Source organism: Beta vulgaris, chromosome 1 (genome assembly GCF_026745355.1).
Source record: "Beta vulgaris subsp. vulgaris cultivar EL10 chromosome 1, EL10.2, whole genome shotgun sequence".
Taxonomy (NCBI): Eukaryota; Viridiplantae; Streptophyta; class Magnoliopsida; order Caryophyllales; family Amaranthaceae; genus Beta; species Beta vulgaris.
In genome coordinates, this window is record NC_079202.1 from 51,115,877 (window position 1) to 51,134,782 (window position 18,906).

General features: G+C 37.6%; 1 protein-coding gene across 1 annotated transcript; it reads right to left on the bottom strand.

Annotated features, from left to right (window-relative positions):
* Positions 1–335: 335 nt before the first annotated feature.
* On the bottom strand, positions 336–18,361 carry LOC104905509 (NADPH--cytochrome P450 reductase). The gene is made up of 18 exons (XM_010694083.4): positions 17,843–18,361; positions 12,649–12,708; positions 12,459–12,535; positions 12,298–12,355; positions 12,081–12,164; positions 11,976–12,012; positions 8,020–8,092; positions 7,722–7,916; positions 7,182–7,274; positions 6,785–7,010; positions 6,596–6,679; positions 6,335–6,486; positions 6,148–6,244; positions 5,835–5,984; positions 5,674–5,751; positions 5,476–5,598; positions 5,276–5,389; positions 336–839 (listed from the first exon to the last, which is right to left on the bottom strand). Exons 1-18 carry the CDS (start codon positions 18,143–18,145, stop codon positions 759–761), a joined length of 2,085 nt encoding a protein of 694 aa, XP_010692385.3. The 5' UTR covers positions 18,146–18,361; the 3' UTR covers positions 336–758.
* Between the last annotated feature and the right edge of the window lie 545 nt (positions 18,362–18,906).

Consider the following 18,906-nt stretch of genomic DNA (forward strand, 5'->3'; position numbering starts at 1 on the left):
ATTAAGAAGCATCAAGTGGCCAGTTAATATCGCGAAGTTGCTAGTTTGAACCTTTTCCAGTTTGCTACTTTTGGTGTTTGACATAAAAATCTCTCATTATATCCAATCTCAAAAAGAACTCTAAATCATCCAATTCTCACCTACAATATTTATTTACCTTGAAATAACATCTCTGATCTGCCCCAAATATTATATCTTAAAGATAATTCTTATAATGTGAACGATTAAAGTTTCGGAACAGACAGAATACAAATGTTTGTGTTTTCGCTAGAGCAACTGTGTGACTTTCAAGTACTTGCAAGAAAATAAAACTATACATACCAATCCCAAATTCCTTAGGAATATAACAAATTTATAAGGTGAAAATAAGAATCGGTAAGGATACAACAAACACCTACGACAGCACAAAATTATAGGCTTTATTCATCTTACAAAGAACAAATACAATTCATTTCAATGGAACATTTTCTAACCACCTACAATATTTTCCAACTATACTTAACTTCCTCAACTGCCACACTGCTTTTTTGATTGTAGAAACAATAAACGTATAAAAGATTCGACATTGGTCTATCCTCTAGTCAGCCAAAAAGGGAGACAATAAATACAGTAGACTGGTGGAAGCAACGGCCTATTTCCCACCATCCGCTATTATCTGCTACAGGAATTTGGAGTTCAGGATGGAGAATGTTCGGCTGTGTTCGAAGAGCTCTTTTGTTAGTGCTCACACGAAAAACAAGGTAACTAACAGATACAGCTCACCACACATCCCGAAGGTATCGTCCATCCATCTGCAACTTCTTTACAATAGCTTCTGCTTTGGACGACTCCACCTTCTCCTGAAACATGCCACAACACAGTATAAATATTGTGCCATATTTTTCTAGGTTTGTGCAATATTCGACGGCCATTAAGGTGAATCAGCCAATTGAAAGAGGAGCATCTCATCTAACTTCTATGTTAACAATCGACAAAAGGACATTAGATTTGGCAGCAATATTTGTCAAAGCATTGCACATCCAACCCCTCTACTGAACCCCTTACCCTATGACAGCCAATAAAAAAGGTTAAAAAGTGCAAACAGGCATAGAGAAGACAAAGAAGCCTTTAAGAAGCTTGTGCATTCAGATCATAACACCATAAAGAGTCCATCAAGCTCACTTAAAGGCCACATACAAAGAGGCAGAATATAAACATGCTCGAGCTTTCTATGTCCAAATTTACATGAATTAAGAGCAAGTATGATAGGTTTCTGAAACTTTATGACACCTCAACATTAGAAGAGATAAATTAACCAATGGGCTTTTAAACATTAACTCATTTTATTTCCTCACTATATACCTGAAATCAATAACTAAGCAGATTGTAATCGGAATTTCCTCCTCAAAGGATTAATATGGAATATTCGCTTAGGTTCAAAAATATGCATCACTAAAGACAACTGGACTGATGGAGGAAACCAAATTATTGATGAAGCTAGGACATTGGAGTTTATAATCTTCTACAGACTGGATGATTGAAGCGCATTTCTCCAGCATTTTCGTTTAAAACTTACCTCTAAAAAAGGACAATTTCCTATATGGGAAATTCACCAAGTGAAGGATTGTACACTATAAAATCTTGGTATGCCATTCCATCTTTGTAACTTCTATCATCTTCTTCCCATGCTAACCATATATAGCAAGTTTCAGAAAATCTTGTGGAGTTCAAAAAACCATTCCAAAAACAAGATTTTTACTTGACGACTATGTCATTTAGCTATGAGCCTATGACAGTAGCCCAATCGTTCAACCTCAATAGCATTGCCCATTGTCCCATCAAGGAGATGAAAGTTTACACCTAGCTTGCCCTAGTATAATGAGGGTTTACCTTAAGATCTTCTTGACTTCACCACCATAGAGAAAGCTCCATTCCACAATCCGCTACTCACATGGCTACAAGTTATTACTTCCTCAGCCCTGAAAAATTGTAACACTTCCCCTGGTTGGGAAATCTACCAATACTTGCAGCACTCGCTATTTGCACATACACAATTTTGTTCTTATGTACCCACATAACCAACGACATTAAACTTTCAAATAAAGTAAATAGCAAACCTAATCAAACAACCCCATCAATACCACCTGTGTCCCCTTCCTATCTCCAACACAAGTCCACCACCTTCAAATCCACCACACGCAGCCTACCACCAACCCCATTCTCTCCCGTCATTGGCAGACTACCATCATACTCACCATATATTACTCAGAATCTTATTTTAACCTCAAGCACGTACTGGAGTGCCCGATCCTAGAGACCCTGACATGGAGAGAAGCGGAGGTAATGTCGAAAATGGAGTGTAAAAAAAAAAAAGGAGAGAATAGAAATGGGGAGCCACTTTGAGGTGAAGGAAATTAAGGACTGTGAGGGTGGGGTGGCCAAGAAGGCTGGGATTGATGGCTGGCAGGCTGGTAATTATTATTAGAGATGGGTACTTAGGGGTGGCTGAAACCTTCTCTATCCTCCTTTCCTTAGAACTTGTGCCCAACCTGAGTATTCCAACATTTAATAAACATTGGATACACAGATGAACTTTCTATTCATTATTTCACACTAAACTTTTTGATATACACTGATTAAGACCATGATATATTCCAAGAAAAAGAAAGTATATATGAAAATAGAGTCCATAATAGGGAAAAAGTAATGATGCAGAATAGAGGGACTAGAAGTCCACGAATAATCTAAGTCAGAAGAAAAACAAAGAACTCCAACCTCGAAGACACATTTGGGAAAGCCAAATATGAGTACGAGCCAAGAAGAAGCTGGATAAACTACTCTCGTTCCCATAAAGAATCCGAAGAGGATTCTTGACCACAGAAAATCCTCTCATTCTTCTCTAACCAAAATACCAAATTGCCTGAAAAATAGCCAAAAGAGCACCCTGGTATCTGACACAGAATCCCCATCACAGACAATGTTTCCTCTCCAGGTAATCATGTTGCCAGTATGGACTTTGAGTCATTGGGTGCCCAAAATCAGTATCAAGCGGATGACTTTTCGGTTTCCTCCTCTATGAATGCAGATAGTGCTCAGTGCTTCTCCTCCAAGTTCCAATCAAACCATAGGTGGAGGTAACGCTAGCAGAGCTTCTAGTTATAAACACTCTAAAGGTGAAGGTATGCCTAGCATAGCTTCTAGTTTTATCCACTCTGAAGCTTTAGCCTATCATCATGCTATAATATTAACCAAGTCTTCCAATATCCAAGGATAATGCCGCAAAGGCATACACAGATTCTACTCTCCTGATCCAAAGTCCATCAGTTCCAACAATGCACTAATTGCAATTCATTCCTCAAGAAAAATTCAAAGATATATGTAACTCGCCTCCATATTCGGATCGCTTTTACATTCTTGAGGTTTCTAGACAACACGTTCAATCACATTAAATAGCTACTAATTGCAGGAAAGAAACCATCAGTATCCATTATGTAACTCTGCGCTTTGTATTAGAAGAAAGGGGGAGGAAGATAAGGATTGGGGTTGCATTGCTTGACTGACATGGACAAGCAATTGCATGCCAAAACTAGCTGAAGGAAAATAATCATATAGAGGGACAGTACCAGGGTCTTTAGCATTCAAATCACACCTTGCTTCAGAAGGGTACAAGTATAATAAAGCTGAAAAATTGAAATCAAAAAATGGTCTGGGTCATGTCAGATCCTTTCTGCAGAAGACATAGAGTAAGGTTTCACTCACCCCTAATTACCTTAAAAACACCCCCCCCCCCCCTTTAAAAGCTATGAACATAGTAATCCTAGAAAGGAGACTGGTTTTTAAGTTAATGATGTCAGTAAACCTCCAGAGATAATGCTACAAAAAAGTTCATTGAGTCCAGATGGCTCTATCATGTCCTCACAGTAGTACTGTGCACAGACAAACAGAGAATAGAGATTACGAGAAGCCATTTCAAATTGTTCTCTTAAAATGCGATAATCTTATACATGCATTGCATTGGAATTTATATAGCCAGATGATGATATGGTACATCAACCTAGTGTGCCAAATTCTACTCCCTCTCTTCTTTTAATCGGTACACTTCATTTTTTGGGATAAACAAGGCAATATATAGTATGTGAGAGGATGTGAGAAAGCAAGAGAGAATATGTAAAATGTAGGTGAGAGAGTGCATAAAGGGAGAGAGAAAGTAAAATCAGTGGGGCATATTACCAAAATAGGAAAAAGTAAGAGGGTAACTAGCATAGTTACCTGGACTCGGCTAGGAGTGTCGGATATGGGTATGGATCCGATTGTCGGGTACGGCAATTCCAAAAAAACAGGACACATGGACTCTGTCCGAAATTTGGACACGGGTACGGGTACGCGAAAATTATATTTTATAATATAAAATTTAATAATTAATTAGCTAATTTATATTTTATAATCGTCTATTTATAATATATTAATAAAATTAAGGTATTGTTAAGAAGAAAAAAATATTTTAATAAAAGAAAGTAGAACAGAAGAAGGAAAGGAGAGAAAGAAAATAAAAAAGAAAAAAGAAAAAAGAAAAGAGAAAAGAAAAGGACAAGTCACGTGCACTTTGTGACAAAAAGAAAAAGAAAAAGAAAAAGAAAAAGAAAAAGAAAAGATGAAGAGACAGAACAACTGAACAAGATCGAAGAGAGAGAAGAAGAGAAGAGAGAAGGAAGAGAAGTGAAGACTGAAGAGACAAAACACTTACCGGCGAGTTCGAAGTTTCGCCGGCGAGTTTGAAGCTCCGGTCGGCGAGTCAAGGTGATTATCGCCTTTTCCTTCTCCTCTCTCTTTTTTCTTCTCTTCTCCTCTTCGAACTCTAGGGTTTGAGAATCTAGGGTTTAAAGCCGCCGTGTCCGAGTGAACTTTGCCGGATCCGACACGTAGTTCGTACCGGTGTCGGTGTCGTGTCATACCGACGCTGGTATATGGCAAAATTTGCCGAGTCCGGGTAACAAAGGTAACTAGTGAAAAAGAAAAGAGCTCAGAAACGAAAGTGCAACTATTGAAAAAGAACAAACGGAGTATTGTGCACTACTGATTACCCCCACTATTAGTTAGGACTAATATGATAAGTAGTACATGAACCGCCATTTATGATATTTCTTGAACCCAGGAAGAAGCACTACTGATTGCCAAGATCAAATATAATTCATGGTCAAATCTCTATGAAGTACAATGTTGTGGCCAGTCAGTTGAGAAGTCTCTGTCCAAAAGCTATGCAAAGCATCAGATAAGGGAAGAGGCGGGGGGAGAGTACCTGCTCCTGAACAATATTGTGCAAAGTTCGATGAACATCCCGAGCCATGCCCTTTGCATCCCCACAGACATATAAGTAACCGCCAGAAGAAATCAGATTCCACAAGTAAGAGGCCTGCAATGCTCAACATTAAGGTAAATCATCACCCAGCCTCATCAAGATTCAAAGGGACACTCAGATTTGATTATACAAGCACACACCTTATCCACCATCTTATGCTGAACATATTCCTTTTGAGTCCCCTCCCTTGAGAATGCGACTACCAGCTCTGAAACAGCTCCCTCTTCAACAAACTTATGCAGTTCTTCCTCATAGATAAAATCCTACAAAAATTAGCATAATATTAGCACTAGTTTACCAGGTTAGACTCTACTGAACTTAGGCACTTCACAAATTACCATTCTACGATTTCTACATCCAAAGAAGAGTATAGCAGGACCAAGTTGGACCCCATCCTGTTTCAAGGCCAATCTTTCCTGCAAGATATATGAGTAGACAGCATTACAAAAGATCCAATCATCCAGATAATACATGTATGTCCAAAATGAAGACCACAAACCTGCAAAAATCCCCTAAAAGGAGCTAACCCAGTTCCAGGTCCCACCATGATTATTGGAACAGAAGGATCTGCTGGCAACTTGAAGTTAGATGCTCTGATGAAGATTGGAGCCCAACTACAATTCTGGCTCTCCTCAGCAGGAACTGCATTCTGTACATTTAGAGAGAAAATTAGATACCATTCATGGCTTGACATGCCAGGTTATCAATACACCAAAATCCACAGTACAATATTTGAAAAAAAATTATATAACGTTCTGACAAGAAAAATGAGGTTAACTCAGTGGTGGGTAAGATGAGTTTGATTCTATCACCTTCATCCATGTTGAACAGACCCCTTTGTGGATTCTACCAGTAGGAGTAGGACCATGCACCAAGGCACATGTTACATGAACTCGGTTTGCATATAGCCTGCAAAACACATTCGGCGTTTTATATATCCGAAAATTTTCATAATAACCAATACCACTTAAAACTAATATAAGCCAATAGTTGAGTCACCTTGGAGAGGATGAGATAGAATAATAACGTGGTTGTAACCGAGGAGCCACTGAAGCAAAAAATACCCCAAGAGGTGGCTTTGCTGATGGAAACTCTAACATGACCTCCAGAAGACTCCTTTGACTAGCAACAATCCAAGCTGAATACTCATCCTAATCGGATGAAATTACCACACAAGAAGATTTTACAGGATCAGTGGGAACTGAAGAGAAAAAAATGACAATTCATGGCAAAAACCACATGAAGAGAATATATATGGACCTTCCCCTCAGGTGATGCCAAGTACTTCAATTTCTCTGCCTCTGCAGGCTCTGATGCATGAGCAGCCAAAGCAAGTAGTGCAGCCTGTTATAATAGCTAAATTAAGACCCGCAATGCCAAGTGCCTGCTACAATACCAAGAACATGTACATGTATGCTTTCAGATGAAGAGAAAAGGAGAAATTATGACCTTTCTTGGAGATGTCAAAAGATCAGCATATCGTGCCAGAGCAGAGCGAAGTGTACAAGGACCAGGAAAAGGTGGCGGTAGGGAACCTCCCAAAGGAATACCATCTTCTCCATCTGAGTGAATAGAAAAAAGCAGATCCAACGACTGACCCAGTAGCTTTCCTGCTTCTTCCACGATTTCATCACAATTTTCAGCATAGACTCCAACATGATCTCCGGTTTCATAACTGAAACAAAAATAATAGACTTTAAGTCCTTTTGTCCTCAAAAAAGAATACTTGCACTAAATGAGAACATCATGAATGCAGAAGTGGTTATTTTGTGATCGAAAAGATAAACATAAGGAGCTTTAGATTACATCTAGAGCAGCAATGTCTATCAATGAACTCAAAACTTACATGATTCCAGTGCCTGCTATATCAAACTCCAAGTGTATACAAGAACGCTCAGAATCAGGTTTATGAAGCTCCCTTTGCACCGCCACATTAGCTCTTCCAGCATTTAAGAGAAAAGAACTCAATAAGCCAGACAATACAGCAAGAACAGAAATTAAGAATGTATGCTGTAGGCAAGCTAAAATTTTCCACTTAGAAAAGATGTATTTCATCCTATTTCATTGTTCCAATACTAGATACATATGAAAGTAAGAAACTTAATTGGACTATATTAACTTCTAGAAAGATACACCACAGCCTAATAAAATTCACATCTAGTCATGAAAAAAGTAGGCCTGTCAATTCAAAAGGACAAGGAAAATAGAGACTTAGGACAATGTCTAGAGAATAGAGGTATCCTAAATATTTACATGTAATATAGACTAATGCCACTCTATTCCTGTACAATAATAAAGAAGACAAAAAAGAATGAATTGTAGAGAGACTGGAAGGTCCAGGCAGTTTCTAAATATACATAATAACAGACCTTAATGTACTCAATACCTGCATGGATGATGAATATCAAAGGACGCATTGCCATTTGACATATTGTTGAGCTGATTCTCAAAGGTTTTGACGTCAGATCCATGAATGACTACACGGTATTCAAAAATAGCAGCTGTATATGGTGTTGACACAGTATTTGCATCATCTGCATCTCTCAGTATCTTATCCAATTCTGGCCACAAAGCTTCCCGCCTATACAGGAGATAATATACATCCAATCAACATGGTAAGGACACGATCTGTAAGCAAAGCAGCAGTTGATCAATATTAAAGTCACAATCCAATTAATACATACCAAGCAGAAAAATCATCCTCAATACATTGATAGTCATCATCGCCAAGTCCAACAGGAACCAGACGCTTTGCACCTGAAACATATTAGAATCTTCAGCAATAGTACAAGAGTTACAGAAAGATTCTTATACTAAGCCACCCAGTAAAAAACAAATGAGACGATGTGCATTTGCAGATAGACAAGAATTTCCACCTATACTAGACCCCAAAATCAAAAGAATAGAAACCTAGAAAAAACATGACAGTGATCCTGTCTAAGAAAGCAACCCGCTGAATCTGAAAATACATAGGATATAGAAAAATCAAATTGATAAATGAAAGTTCTAGACCCAAAAATGAAATACAATATAAACAAAGCTCAATTTCGCAAAAGAGATGGCCGTTTGTTGATTAGCATTTGTGGATCAAGTCCTAAATTAGTTCAATGTGAAGTAATATCATGATTAGCCCATGTATTAGCATTTCCTAGAAAGTACAATTGGTTGCTTGGTTGATCTAGGGAAATAAAACTTCCACTGACAATATATACTTACCTAGGGAACTAGGTAAAAACTTCCTACATCTTTCCAACCAAATAACTTCACATACTAGAAAATTCCTAGAAGCTTCTACTTCCCCTTTTTTCAGGTCAACCAAACAAACTCCAAGTGTATGAATGCTTTAGCTGTAAACACTCTCATACGAATCTGGGACACTATTTTATGTATCAAAGAAGGATTGACATCATTGAGAATTCTAGACATGCAGATTCTCTGATTAAAACCCACGAAATCTGGATCGGCCCGCCTGGGCTACATAATCAATCATCCAGAGTAGGTTATTTGGGCCCCACCTACCCAATAAAAACTGGCTGAGCAATTAGGCTGGGGTGCTCAAAAATATGGCCCAACTAAACCATACTAGGCCCAGTCCATTGGACAGGAAATACTTTAGGAAAAACCAACCATCCATGAGGAGTTGGGAAATTACAAAAGGTCAAGTAAAATGAAACTATATAAAATACAATAAATCCCTGCAACATTTTCAAAAGTGAATTACTAACCCCTTTTCTCACTTAGTCCTAAGTGCTCATGAGATTCCCAAAAACACACCTAACCAGAAAAATATGCAATTTCAGGGGTTAAAGGATTAAAGCCCCATGCCATACAGCCAAGATCTAATGTAGCTGACCAACAACACCCCTACAAAAAAACTGAGCATCAACTTGAGGGCACAGGAGAACCTGAAGAAGGATCAACTAAAGCCTACTAACCATACATCATATGCATGGCAAAACTGTCAGCTGGAAAGGCTTAAATATTAGGGAGAACCACTCAGTCCTCAAAATCATGTCATTACATGAGGCTGTTTATATCTTAAAATCTCAACAGAAATTATGGCCAGACATAAATTCCAATTATTTGTGGGTTCAGCAAGTACACAAGGCCTCAAATTCCTCATATGTGACTCTGTAGCATAGAACGAATACTTGATTCCAAAATCATGGCACTATCAGCCTATGACCACATAATACATAAATATAACATTATATATTGATTTTTCATTCTTTGGTTACATGCTAGTGGTACCAGGAACAATCCCAATTCCCAAACATCAAATCTTCAATACAAGCGTTGCACACTGAAACATCAGTCCATTGTTTCAAAAGTCCCATTGAACACTCAACGCCTCGACCAGATTATTCTCACGCAGCCCCCCATTCTCCCTCTCCAACCTGAAAACCTCCAAATCCAGGGTCCAGCTGTATCAATGTACATGTGTCTAGATATGCTTCTTGTTGTTGGTTACAGAAACCATGAAGAAAAGGGTTCACCAGTCCAGAACCATATCATGCACTAAATTTTCGCAATCAAGTATATAGCTTACTTTGAGCAAACTAGAGAAACTGGGAGAACATCACCAAATCAGACAGCAAGACAGGACTGAAAAGCCTTGCCTCAAGCATATGAATAAAAAATGTAACACCAATCGTTATAACTGGAAATTATAACGAAAAGAACTGACAGCCCTCCAATTAGAGGTAAGGTAAGGAAACCAATGCGTTGATTAATAGTTGCTTATGCACGAGAGAAGGCTGGGTAATTGTAAAAATGTCTCCATAAAACCTTTTAACCTTCATCCCGCCTGACAGCATAAACTTTTGAAACAAAGAGCCAGCTCATCCGCACAGACCTGTACTTAACTCTATTACCAGAGGTTATCCTTAAGGCCTCAACAATCTCACCCGTCATGTATTCATGTTAACCAATATTGTAGCAAAATGGCGAAATTTTTATTTTGGTGTTAGAGGAACTAAGCGCAATGATGTCACCCCAAAAGACTTTACCAACTAAGCTAGATGGCGTCCACGTAGCAAAATCACCATACATGACAATTCCAAGTGCTGGGACTAGAAGCTTCATGTCTGATGATGTGTGGTGACAGGCCCGGATCTGAGGGGTGTTTTGAGGGGCAAAGGCCAAGGGCCCAAGCATAAAAGGGGCCCAGTCCTCTAGGTGTTAAAATTGTCATAAGGGGAAAAAAAGTCTGATGGCCCGCCTGGAATATAACGCTTGAAGAAAGCGTTCCTGTTTTCAAATGAAACCTGTACTTCAACCAATCTCACACTAACTCTTCATCTTCTTCTCTCACACACTATTTCCAAGATCCAAAATTAAACCTTCTTTCAATTCCCAAATTTTTCTCTAACCTCCAGTCCTCCATTAAATTCGTGAAATTTTTTCATATTTCCCAAAAAATAGTTGTTAAGCTTCTCTTGAATATGGCAACTCAGTTTTTTTTCTATAATTCAAATAGGGAAGAATTAGATTTGTAATGCAATACTCGTAAGAAATTTGTTGTCATGTGCTTGTTGCCTATTTGGGGTTGCTCTGCCTCTACTGGTGGACGGTGGACTGTGGTCCATGGTTGCCGGAGTCTCGAGCGCGTTCATTCTTCAATTTTGCTGCTTGCAATTGCTGCTGCCTGCTGAATTTATCTTAGCAGAATAGAGAATTTATAGCAAGGTGTTATCTTTTCATTCTCTATTCTCTAATTCTACTCTGCTCCTTCTCTGTTTTCAAGATCTGTGGATTTTGCTATAATTTTTTCTACTGATGTGTGAGAATTATGCTATACCAATTCTCAATTCTAATATTACCATCTGCTAATGTTAAATTGTTAATTAGTTGTATCTCAACGAAAAGCTAATATATGTTTGATGAACCTGTAACCAACTTTGTGTATCACGTGATGAACCCCTATTGGGATGTGCTTTTGCCTATAAGAGCTTTGGTTCTGTTCCACATAGCCCATAACTTTTGCCATTAGTGTTAAGATTAATGTGTGCAAATATCCATATAACTTTTTATTTAATACTATATCTTATTCTTTGTCACTAATTTGATCTTTGTTTTCCTTGAAACCCAATTCTACCCCGAGTCAGATGTGAAAGCTTTTTTTTGGTAAATTTATTTATAAAATTACATTAGCTTTAAACAACGAGTTTTTTTTAATAGAACTTCTATCATATGTTTTTATTTTGTTCTATTATAAATGGCATTCCCGTCAAAAAAAAATATAAAAAAAAAGTTAAATGGAAGGGCCCCAATCTACTATTTTGCCTAGGGCCCCAAAAAAATCAGGACCGGGCCTGTGTGGTGATCAGCTACCTTTAACAAATGCTACAACAACCAATAATCAAGACCTGCAAGGCTGCAACTTTGGTTACTAAAAGCTTGTTATATCGTTCAATAACAATAGCCTTGCCATTGATGATAGAAAAGTCATGACAGAACATTCCAGGTCCAGTATTCAAGGGGACTCAGGACATCTATGCCCTCAATCGTGCTGCATTCACACCTCATAGCAGGTGCTACGTAAGATCAAAAGACAGCAACTTGACAACTGCATGAGACTTCATAAGTACAATAACCATAGTGGCAATTAGAATGATCCTGCTTCTAGAGTTCTAGGTACCTTGTTCAATGAGCTGTTCATCTAGCACCTTTGCAATCTGTTCCATAAGAGGTCTTATTAGCAAGAGGGAGAAGAAAAAATTGGCATTTAAATTTATGATCTTACCTTGTTGAAGTGTTCATACTGACGATTACCCAGGCCAAATACACCAAATGTCAGCTGCTGAAGCCAAGGTTCCCTCTCATTTCCCTATAAAATAACAAAAATGATCCAAACAATAAGTTCTGAATGAACTTAGCTCTAGTACTTCCCATATAGCTACCCCCTCCCCAACAAAGAAAAAGAAAGGATAAACAAATTTAAGCAATGTAGAAGCTAATACCTCTGTAAACCATTTGTAAAACCGGGCAGCATTATCAGTGGGCTCCCCATCTCCATAACTACAGAGTCAAGCATGTCCATTGAACAATGATAAAAGAAAGAAGGAATATTTACAAAAAGTCGAAAAATAACAAAAAATATTCAGAGAAAGGATGATCTTACGTGGCAACCATGAAGAATGCTAAAGTTTCTTTTTTAAGTTTTACTTCATATAGATCATCATCTGCAGCATAATCGTCCTAGATTGATGGACGGAAAAGAGCATTTTTGACATTAAAGGGAAAACATAGATCTGAAGAATTATAGAGTTATTGCAACAACATATCAAAGAGACATCACCAGCCTCACTTACCAAGTCAAGAACCTTCACCAAAGCTTTGTCATATCTTGCCTTGATCTCCTCTGCTAAAGCCTACAGGCATATATGAAGATAATAAAAATCAAGACAATGAAACATCATTAACTACAAGGTTATGATAGAAAGGTTGACTTAGGGCACAGCAACAGACAGAAAGAAATTTGATGCTGTTGAAACACCACTAACCCATTCCACCTTCGCTCTTTCACATTTTCAACTACTCCCTCAATTCCTATTTTTTGTCAACTCAAGTTACTCAACTAACAATTCTTATTTCATATTACCCGTCAATTAATATATCAAAGCACTATTACTTATCAATCCATATAAACCAATGCAATATTAAATGTTAGTTTACAATACCAATGTAATAACTGAAATCTCCTTTTAATCTATGCGCAAAATCTTAAAAGACACTTATTATAGAATGGAAGAAGTGATATTATACGTTATGATGCAATGAGATATCGAGATAACCTCCTATATATACCATGACAGTTTGACAAATTCTAGTACTCCTAGTTCTCGCTTAATAAGTTGCCAAGTACGGCACATATTAATGTCAGAAGCGTTAAAATTTCCAATCACACGGCCATGATTACGAATATTTTTCGCTCATTTATCTTGTACTTAGCTTTTGATAGGTAACATCTGAGTTATAATAATAAAGGGCAAAGGGGACTCATAGAAAAAAAACGCGGTCGCGGTCGCGTTCGCGGTAACGGTCGCGTTTTCGCGGGAACGCCCCGTAACGGCCAAATAGAACGTTTTGCGGCCGTCGCGGCGTGAATTTTTTGGAAAAATTCACATAAGTGGAATAATTTTGTTTTATGTTTTTTTCTTTAAATTGTGTCTAATAGTATTATAAATGCACTCTTTGGGATATTTACAAATATATTTTAAATTTATTCATTTATATAGTTTGAAGTTCAAAGGTTTAGTACTAACAAAAAGTAAAAAGAAACAAAAAAACCCAATGGTTTATACTTTATTGTATATAGTTGTTCACTGTTTGAGAGAGATAGGAGAAGAGAAGAGGTGTACTACTCTTAATTGTGCTGTGGTACAGTTGTACAGCTACTTTTTAAATATAAAAAAAGTACAGTTGTACTTCCACTTTTTAAATAAAGCATTGCTTCAGTTTTTGGTTCACGTGGTACCATGTAAAAAGTCAGCAACTCTTAGATGAGAGAAAAGCCCCACGTTACATCTCCGATTGCCGTCGCCGGAGAAGACAACCGGCAGGAGATTCAACGCCATTTGGCTCGCCTCCATCCCACAAGTAAAAGCCCCATCAATTAATTTCTTTTTGTGATGGATCTTGTCGTCAATTTCTAGATCTAGGGTTTCTCCTTCTCCCTCTTTCGCTTCTTCTTCTTCCTTTAACTTTTTTCAGAAATAACGGGCATTCTTATATAAAACCCGTTACAGAACGCCGTTCCACCGTTACGGAACGGTATCGCGGCGAGTTTGGTGTGAATTTCAACTCCCGGCGTTATAACGGCATTTCTCGGAACGGTGGGTCTGAAATCCATTACAGAACGGCCGTTCTGTAACGGAACGGACGAGTTTTTGATCCTTGAAAGGGGTACCATCCCAATATAAACAGGAAGGCTAATCCCAACAAGTGCCACTCCCTCAAGACAAGTACATATCCCCTCTCCCCAAGACAAGTACACACACACACACATATATATAGAGAGAAAGAGAGAGATACAGAGAGAGACTCAATAACAAATACTCTTTTTATAGACTCATTGCATGATTTTATCTGCAAATTAGGGAAGAGCAACCAATGCTCGTGACAAAATGATCGATTTCGAGTCTCCAATATACAAGATCCCCAAAAAAATATAATTAGACACTTAGAGTGATAAGGCTTTCCCTAAAAAATCTCCTAATTCCTTTCCTTCCAAGTACACCACCATATAGACATCAAGAGTATTTGTCCTCAATTTTGTAATCCATTTGTCCTTCAAGCTCTTCTTCCAAGCTACAAGAACATCTTTCATTTTTCACTCATTGTACTTCTAAAATTGAGAAATAGTTGAATAATGTCATATCATCTGCCTTATCCCAATTCCCCATGAAGTGGGCCATTACTAGTTGAAGCAAACAATCTGGCAAGTGATAAGCATGAGAACAATTGTTTAATGTAGTATACTCTTTTTCTTCTTTCTTAAGTCTGTGTTAGCAGCCATGTCATTTGGTCTCTTCACCCATGTAAAAAGTAAAAACTGAACAAAACAGCAGGGAAGCTCAAATGATAATGAAACTGAGTGGTGAGCATAGTTGCCTCCTCATCCATACTTATGTGAACCACCTGCAGAGCTAATGCAAGGAAAAGCACCTACAACTTTATCTGCGAAAAGCGTTCAGGGACTTTCTAACATGTGCTTATCTATTTATACTTACATAAAATGCACCTGTCAAACAAGGAGCCTGCTGCGCTGAAACTTGAAAGTCAAAACATTATTTTTCCCCTCTTATCTTTCTCCCACTATTCTTTCCCAGACTTCAACATGTCCTCTTCTGTTTTCAATCCTAAAACCAGATCTAAACATTTTCTGCATTAGGTTCTCAGCCCATGATTATAAGGGATACATATAACCGTAAAAACAAAACCACTCACTAGCTAGTTGGCCGATTACATCAAAAACACAGCGCATAATGTATATCATAGAGATCAAAGGGCTATCTACAGGTGTTGGGTGGTATATGATTTAATCCACTATGGGGTATCAGAGAAGGGACACGGAGCTAGCTGCTAAGAATTGGGTACAATAATCCAATAGGTCATACATAGGTATGCAGGCATGCTTACAAAAAATTTTGAAGCTTTTTGGTTTTGTCCTAATTGCTAGAGAAAATGAGAGAGGAGGAAGAAAGAGAACATAAAGCTATCAGCATATGCGAGTTGGTCAGTAAAATAGTTTCAAAGGACACATGGGCCTGTGGCCCATTAAATACATGATTAATAAGTATTAACCTTTATAGTGCATTTTAGATACTAGGAATCAAACATTCAATGAAACTTGAAAAGAAAATTTCAGAGTTCAGTCGCACGATCTGTGCTCCTTCCCCACCCCCACTTCCCACCTCCTTCTCCAAGAAGCTCACAAAAATCGATGACCAGGTTCAGCAAAAGTTCAGATCAACTCTCTCCACTCTGACGACCAGAACCCCTAATTTTATGTGCTTCACATTTATCAATCAACACTAAACATTTCTAATCTTGAGTTTTAGTCAAACCCTAAATCTGAAATCACTTCAATTACATGAATTTTGGGACACAAGAATATGATTTCTAGATCTCCAGGTCTGTAAACCAGCTGCGGTTGAAAATCATCCAAGGTGTATCAGACCCTCTGCTGAGACATGCAATAGAGTTCACTAGTTCAGATGGTGACATGATATCTGGGTGACAATTACCTAAGCCCCACCCAATAAAAAACACTCTTAGTCCACTTCTTTATCTGAAAACCCTGCTTTCATGAAGTTCGTATCTGAAAAAAATAGTTCTTGCCTCTCTAAGTCAATAAAACTACAAGCTCTTCTCATCCATAGCATCTTCGGAGATACTAGATTTTACAGTAGTTTATCTTCGATTTCTTATTCCCTGCCATGACCATCCAAATTCCTAATGTAATTCAAGATTTTATGTCCTTGAGTCACAAACATAACTTATTCTTGTTATGTAGGACTTATGTTTGATTGCTTTCTTAGGATCCACATAGCCTCCTAGAGTTTTTGAGCGTGAGTCTTCCGTGTTGGGATCCATTTAGTTGTTGTTTCATTAGTTGTGGGGCCTTGGGATTCCAACTTGTTTAGGAAGTTTTAGGAGCCTTTTTCATCAATCATGCCTTAGTCACTTTTTCCCTATGAGGATTATATTAATTTAAAATAAAGCGAACATTCATGAAGTAAGAGTCAATTTGTTGAGCGTTTGTGCATTCACCTAGTCTAAGTGAGAAATAGTTGTTAGTAATTCAAACACAATTCACATGTCAGACACTGTCCGAACAGATTGTCAGCCTAAAGTCGTCACCTCAAGGTTAAACTTGAAATACATTGCATCAAGAATTGTCTACCACTTCCCACTCTAATAACAATTAAAATCAATCTATTCTACCTAGATTTAGTTAAGCTACATCACACTCCTTACCACTTTCACTTTGCAACTTCATTTTAACCATGGAGACAGGATGCTACATTAAGATAATATATTTTCCTTAACTTTCAAGTAAATCTTTTCAACCAACTACAAAGCCTCCTTTATACTGGCATTTCGTAATAATCCATAAACTTAACCCATTTCTATTTTCTTGAAGTTGCCTCTACTCAGTCCACACAGAGAAAGAAGTTGCCTCTTTTCTACAACAAGTCCTTTAAACCTGGTAATATGAACCTAGGTTCCACTATGAGTACCTTCTTCAACATAGAACCTCATTTTCCCACATCAAAGTTCCAACATCAGAGTATAACCCAAAGACCTCTGTGAAAAGTTGATCAAGAAGGTTATCTAACATGGTGTTGCAAGAAATGCAAGTCCAACAAACAAAAGTCCAACTAAATTGTAATCTCATGCACCAGAAAATTTCAAGGGAACATCTCTTTAGGTCACCAAGTATCAAATAGCTAAGCATTAGAATTCCAGTATGGCATACTAACATTAGTTTTCAAGCATCTCTAAAATTATCGGAACTTATCACAACTTATCACCCTAAGACTTTGAAACCTTTAGTCCTTTATACGATATATTAAGTTTCAACAATTAAAAACAAATGCAGATGAAACCAAACAGCCAAATTAACATCTCAGCTCCTACAAATTAACAATCCAACCACAACAAAAACCTCACCAAATTCGAATAATCAAAACCGGATTTCGAACAATGCTATTCAAATTACCTCAGCAAAATCACCAATCCAATAACATAAAAAAGACCTCACCAAATTCGACAAATTGAAACAGAATTTCGAACAATGCTATTGAAATTACCTTAGCAAAATCACCAATTCAATAACAAAAAAAAAAACCTCACCAAATTCGACAAATCAAAACAGAATTTCGAACAATGCTATCCAAATTACCTTAGCAAAATCACCAATCCAATCACAAAAAAAAGAAAAATCTCGCCAAATTCGACTAATCGAAACCGAATTTCAAACAATGCTATTAAAATTACCTTAGCAAAGCCCTCAGCAGTTCCAGTCTGCGTTCCAAAAAATATAGAGACCTTAGTTTTTCCAGCCGCAATTTCAAGCTCATCTTCCTCAGGTTCAACCTTCAAAGATTTAGGAGCAACAACAACCTTAGAATCTCCACTATTATCATTCGATCTTCTCCAAAGAACGAACACCAATCCTACGATCACCGCAATTGAAGTCCACAAAAGTAAAATCGCATAAGAAGAACCTGAAGAAGGATCCAATGATAGTCCGGAAACCGACTCGGTGGATCCGATCAAATCAGAGGTCGAAGACGCCATTGATGATGATGATCGCTAGCTTTCTCTCTCCTCTGGTTATTTTTTCTCGAAGGTTCAGGAAAACCCTAGAGATGGAGGAAGAAGATGATAGGAGAGAGAAGAGAGAGAAATTTACGAGAGGATTGAAAAATTGTGATTGGTGAATGGAGATTCAACACAATTTTCTCCTCTCACTTTGAATTTTGGTGGACTTTCATTTATTTATACCTCTAACCTTTTTTTTCTATTTTATTTTTTGTGGGAAATGAGACTTTTGAGTGTGTTAGAAAGTGATGGATGGAATATGGATGGTGTTAAAAAGGTATTGTTTTTTTCTGATTTTGTTTTCTGCTTTCACTTTTCTAATTTCTCATTGTTTGGAGAAAGATACGGGGGATCAATGTAGGAATCGGAAAAAATTGATGGATTTGAAGATCCTGATTCCTGATACATCCAAAGAGGAAAAGAAGAAAAATATATAAACACTGCGTTTCTTGATATATGTAATGTTGGAAAACTAGGTTTTTGACCCGTGCAAAAATGCACGGGAACTTTTTTGTTTAATAAGCATGTTTATATACCAACTACAATAAAAGCATACAAAATATTCTCTACGTCTACTCGATTTAATATAGGCTTATGTACTATTCGAAACTCAAATGAGTTTAACTTCTATACCATATTAAATTAATAAACTTTGAACGGTGTATTGAAATACAGAATAATCCTATACATATTTAACCAAAAACAAAGCATCAATGACGCACTTTACAGAGAAAGAC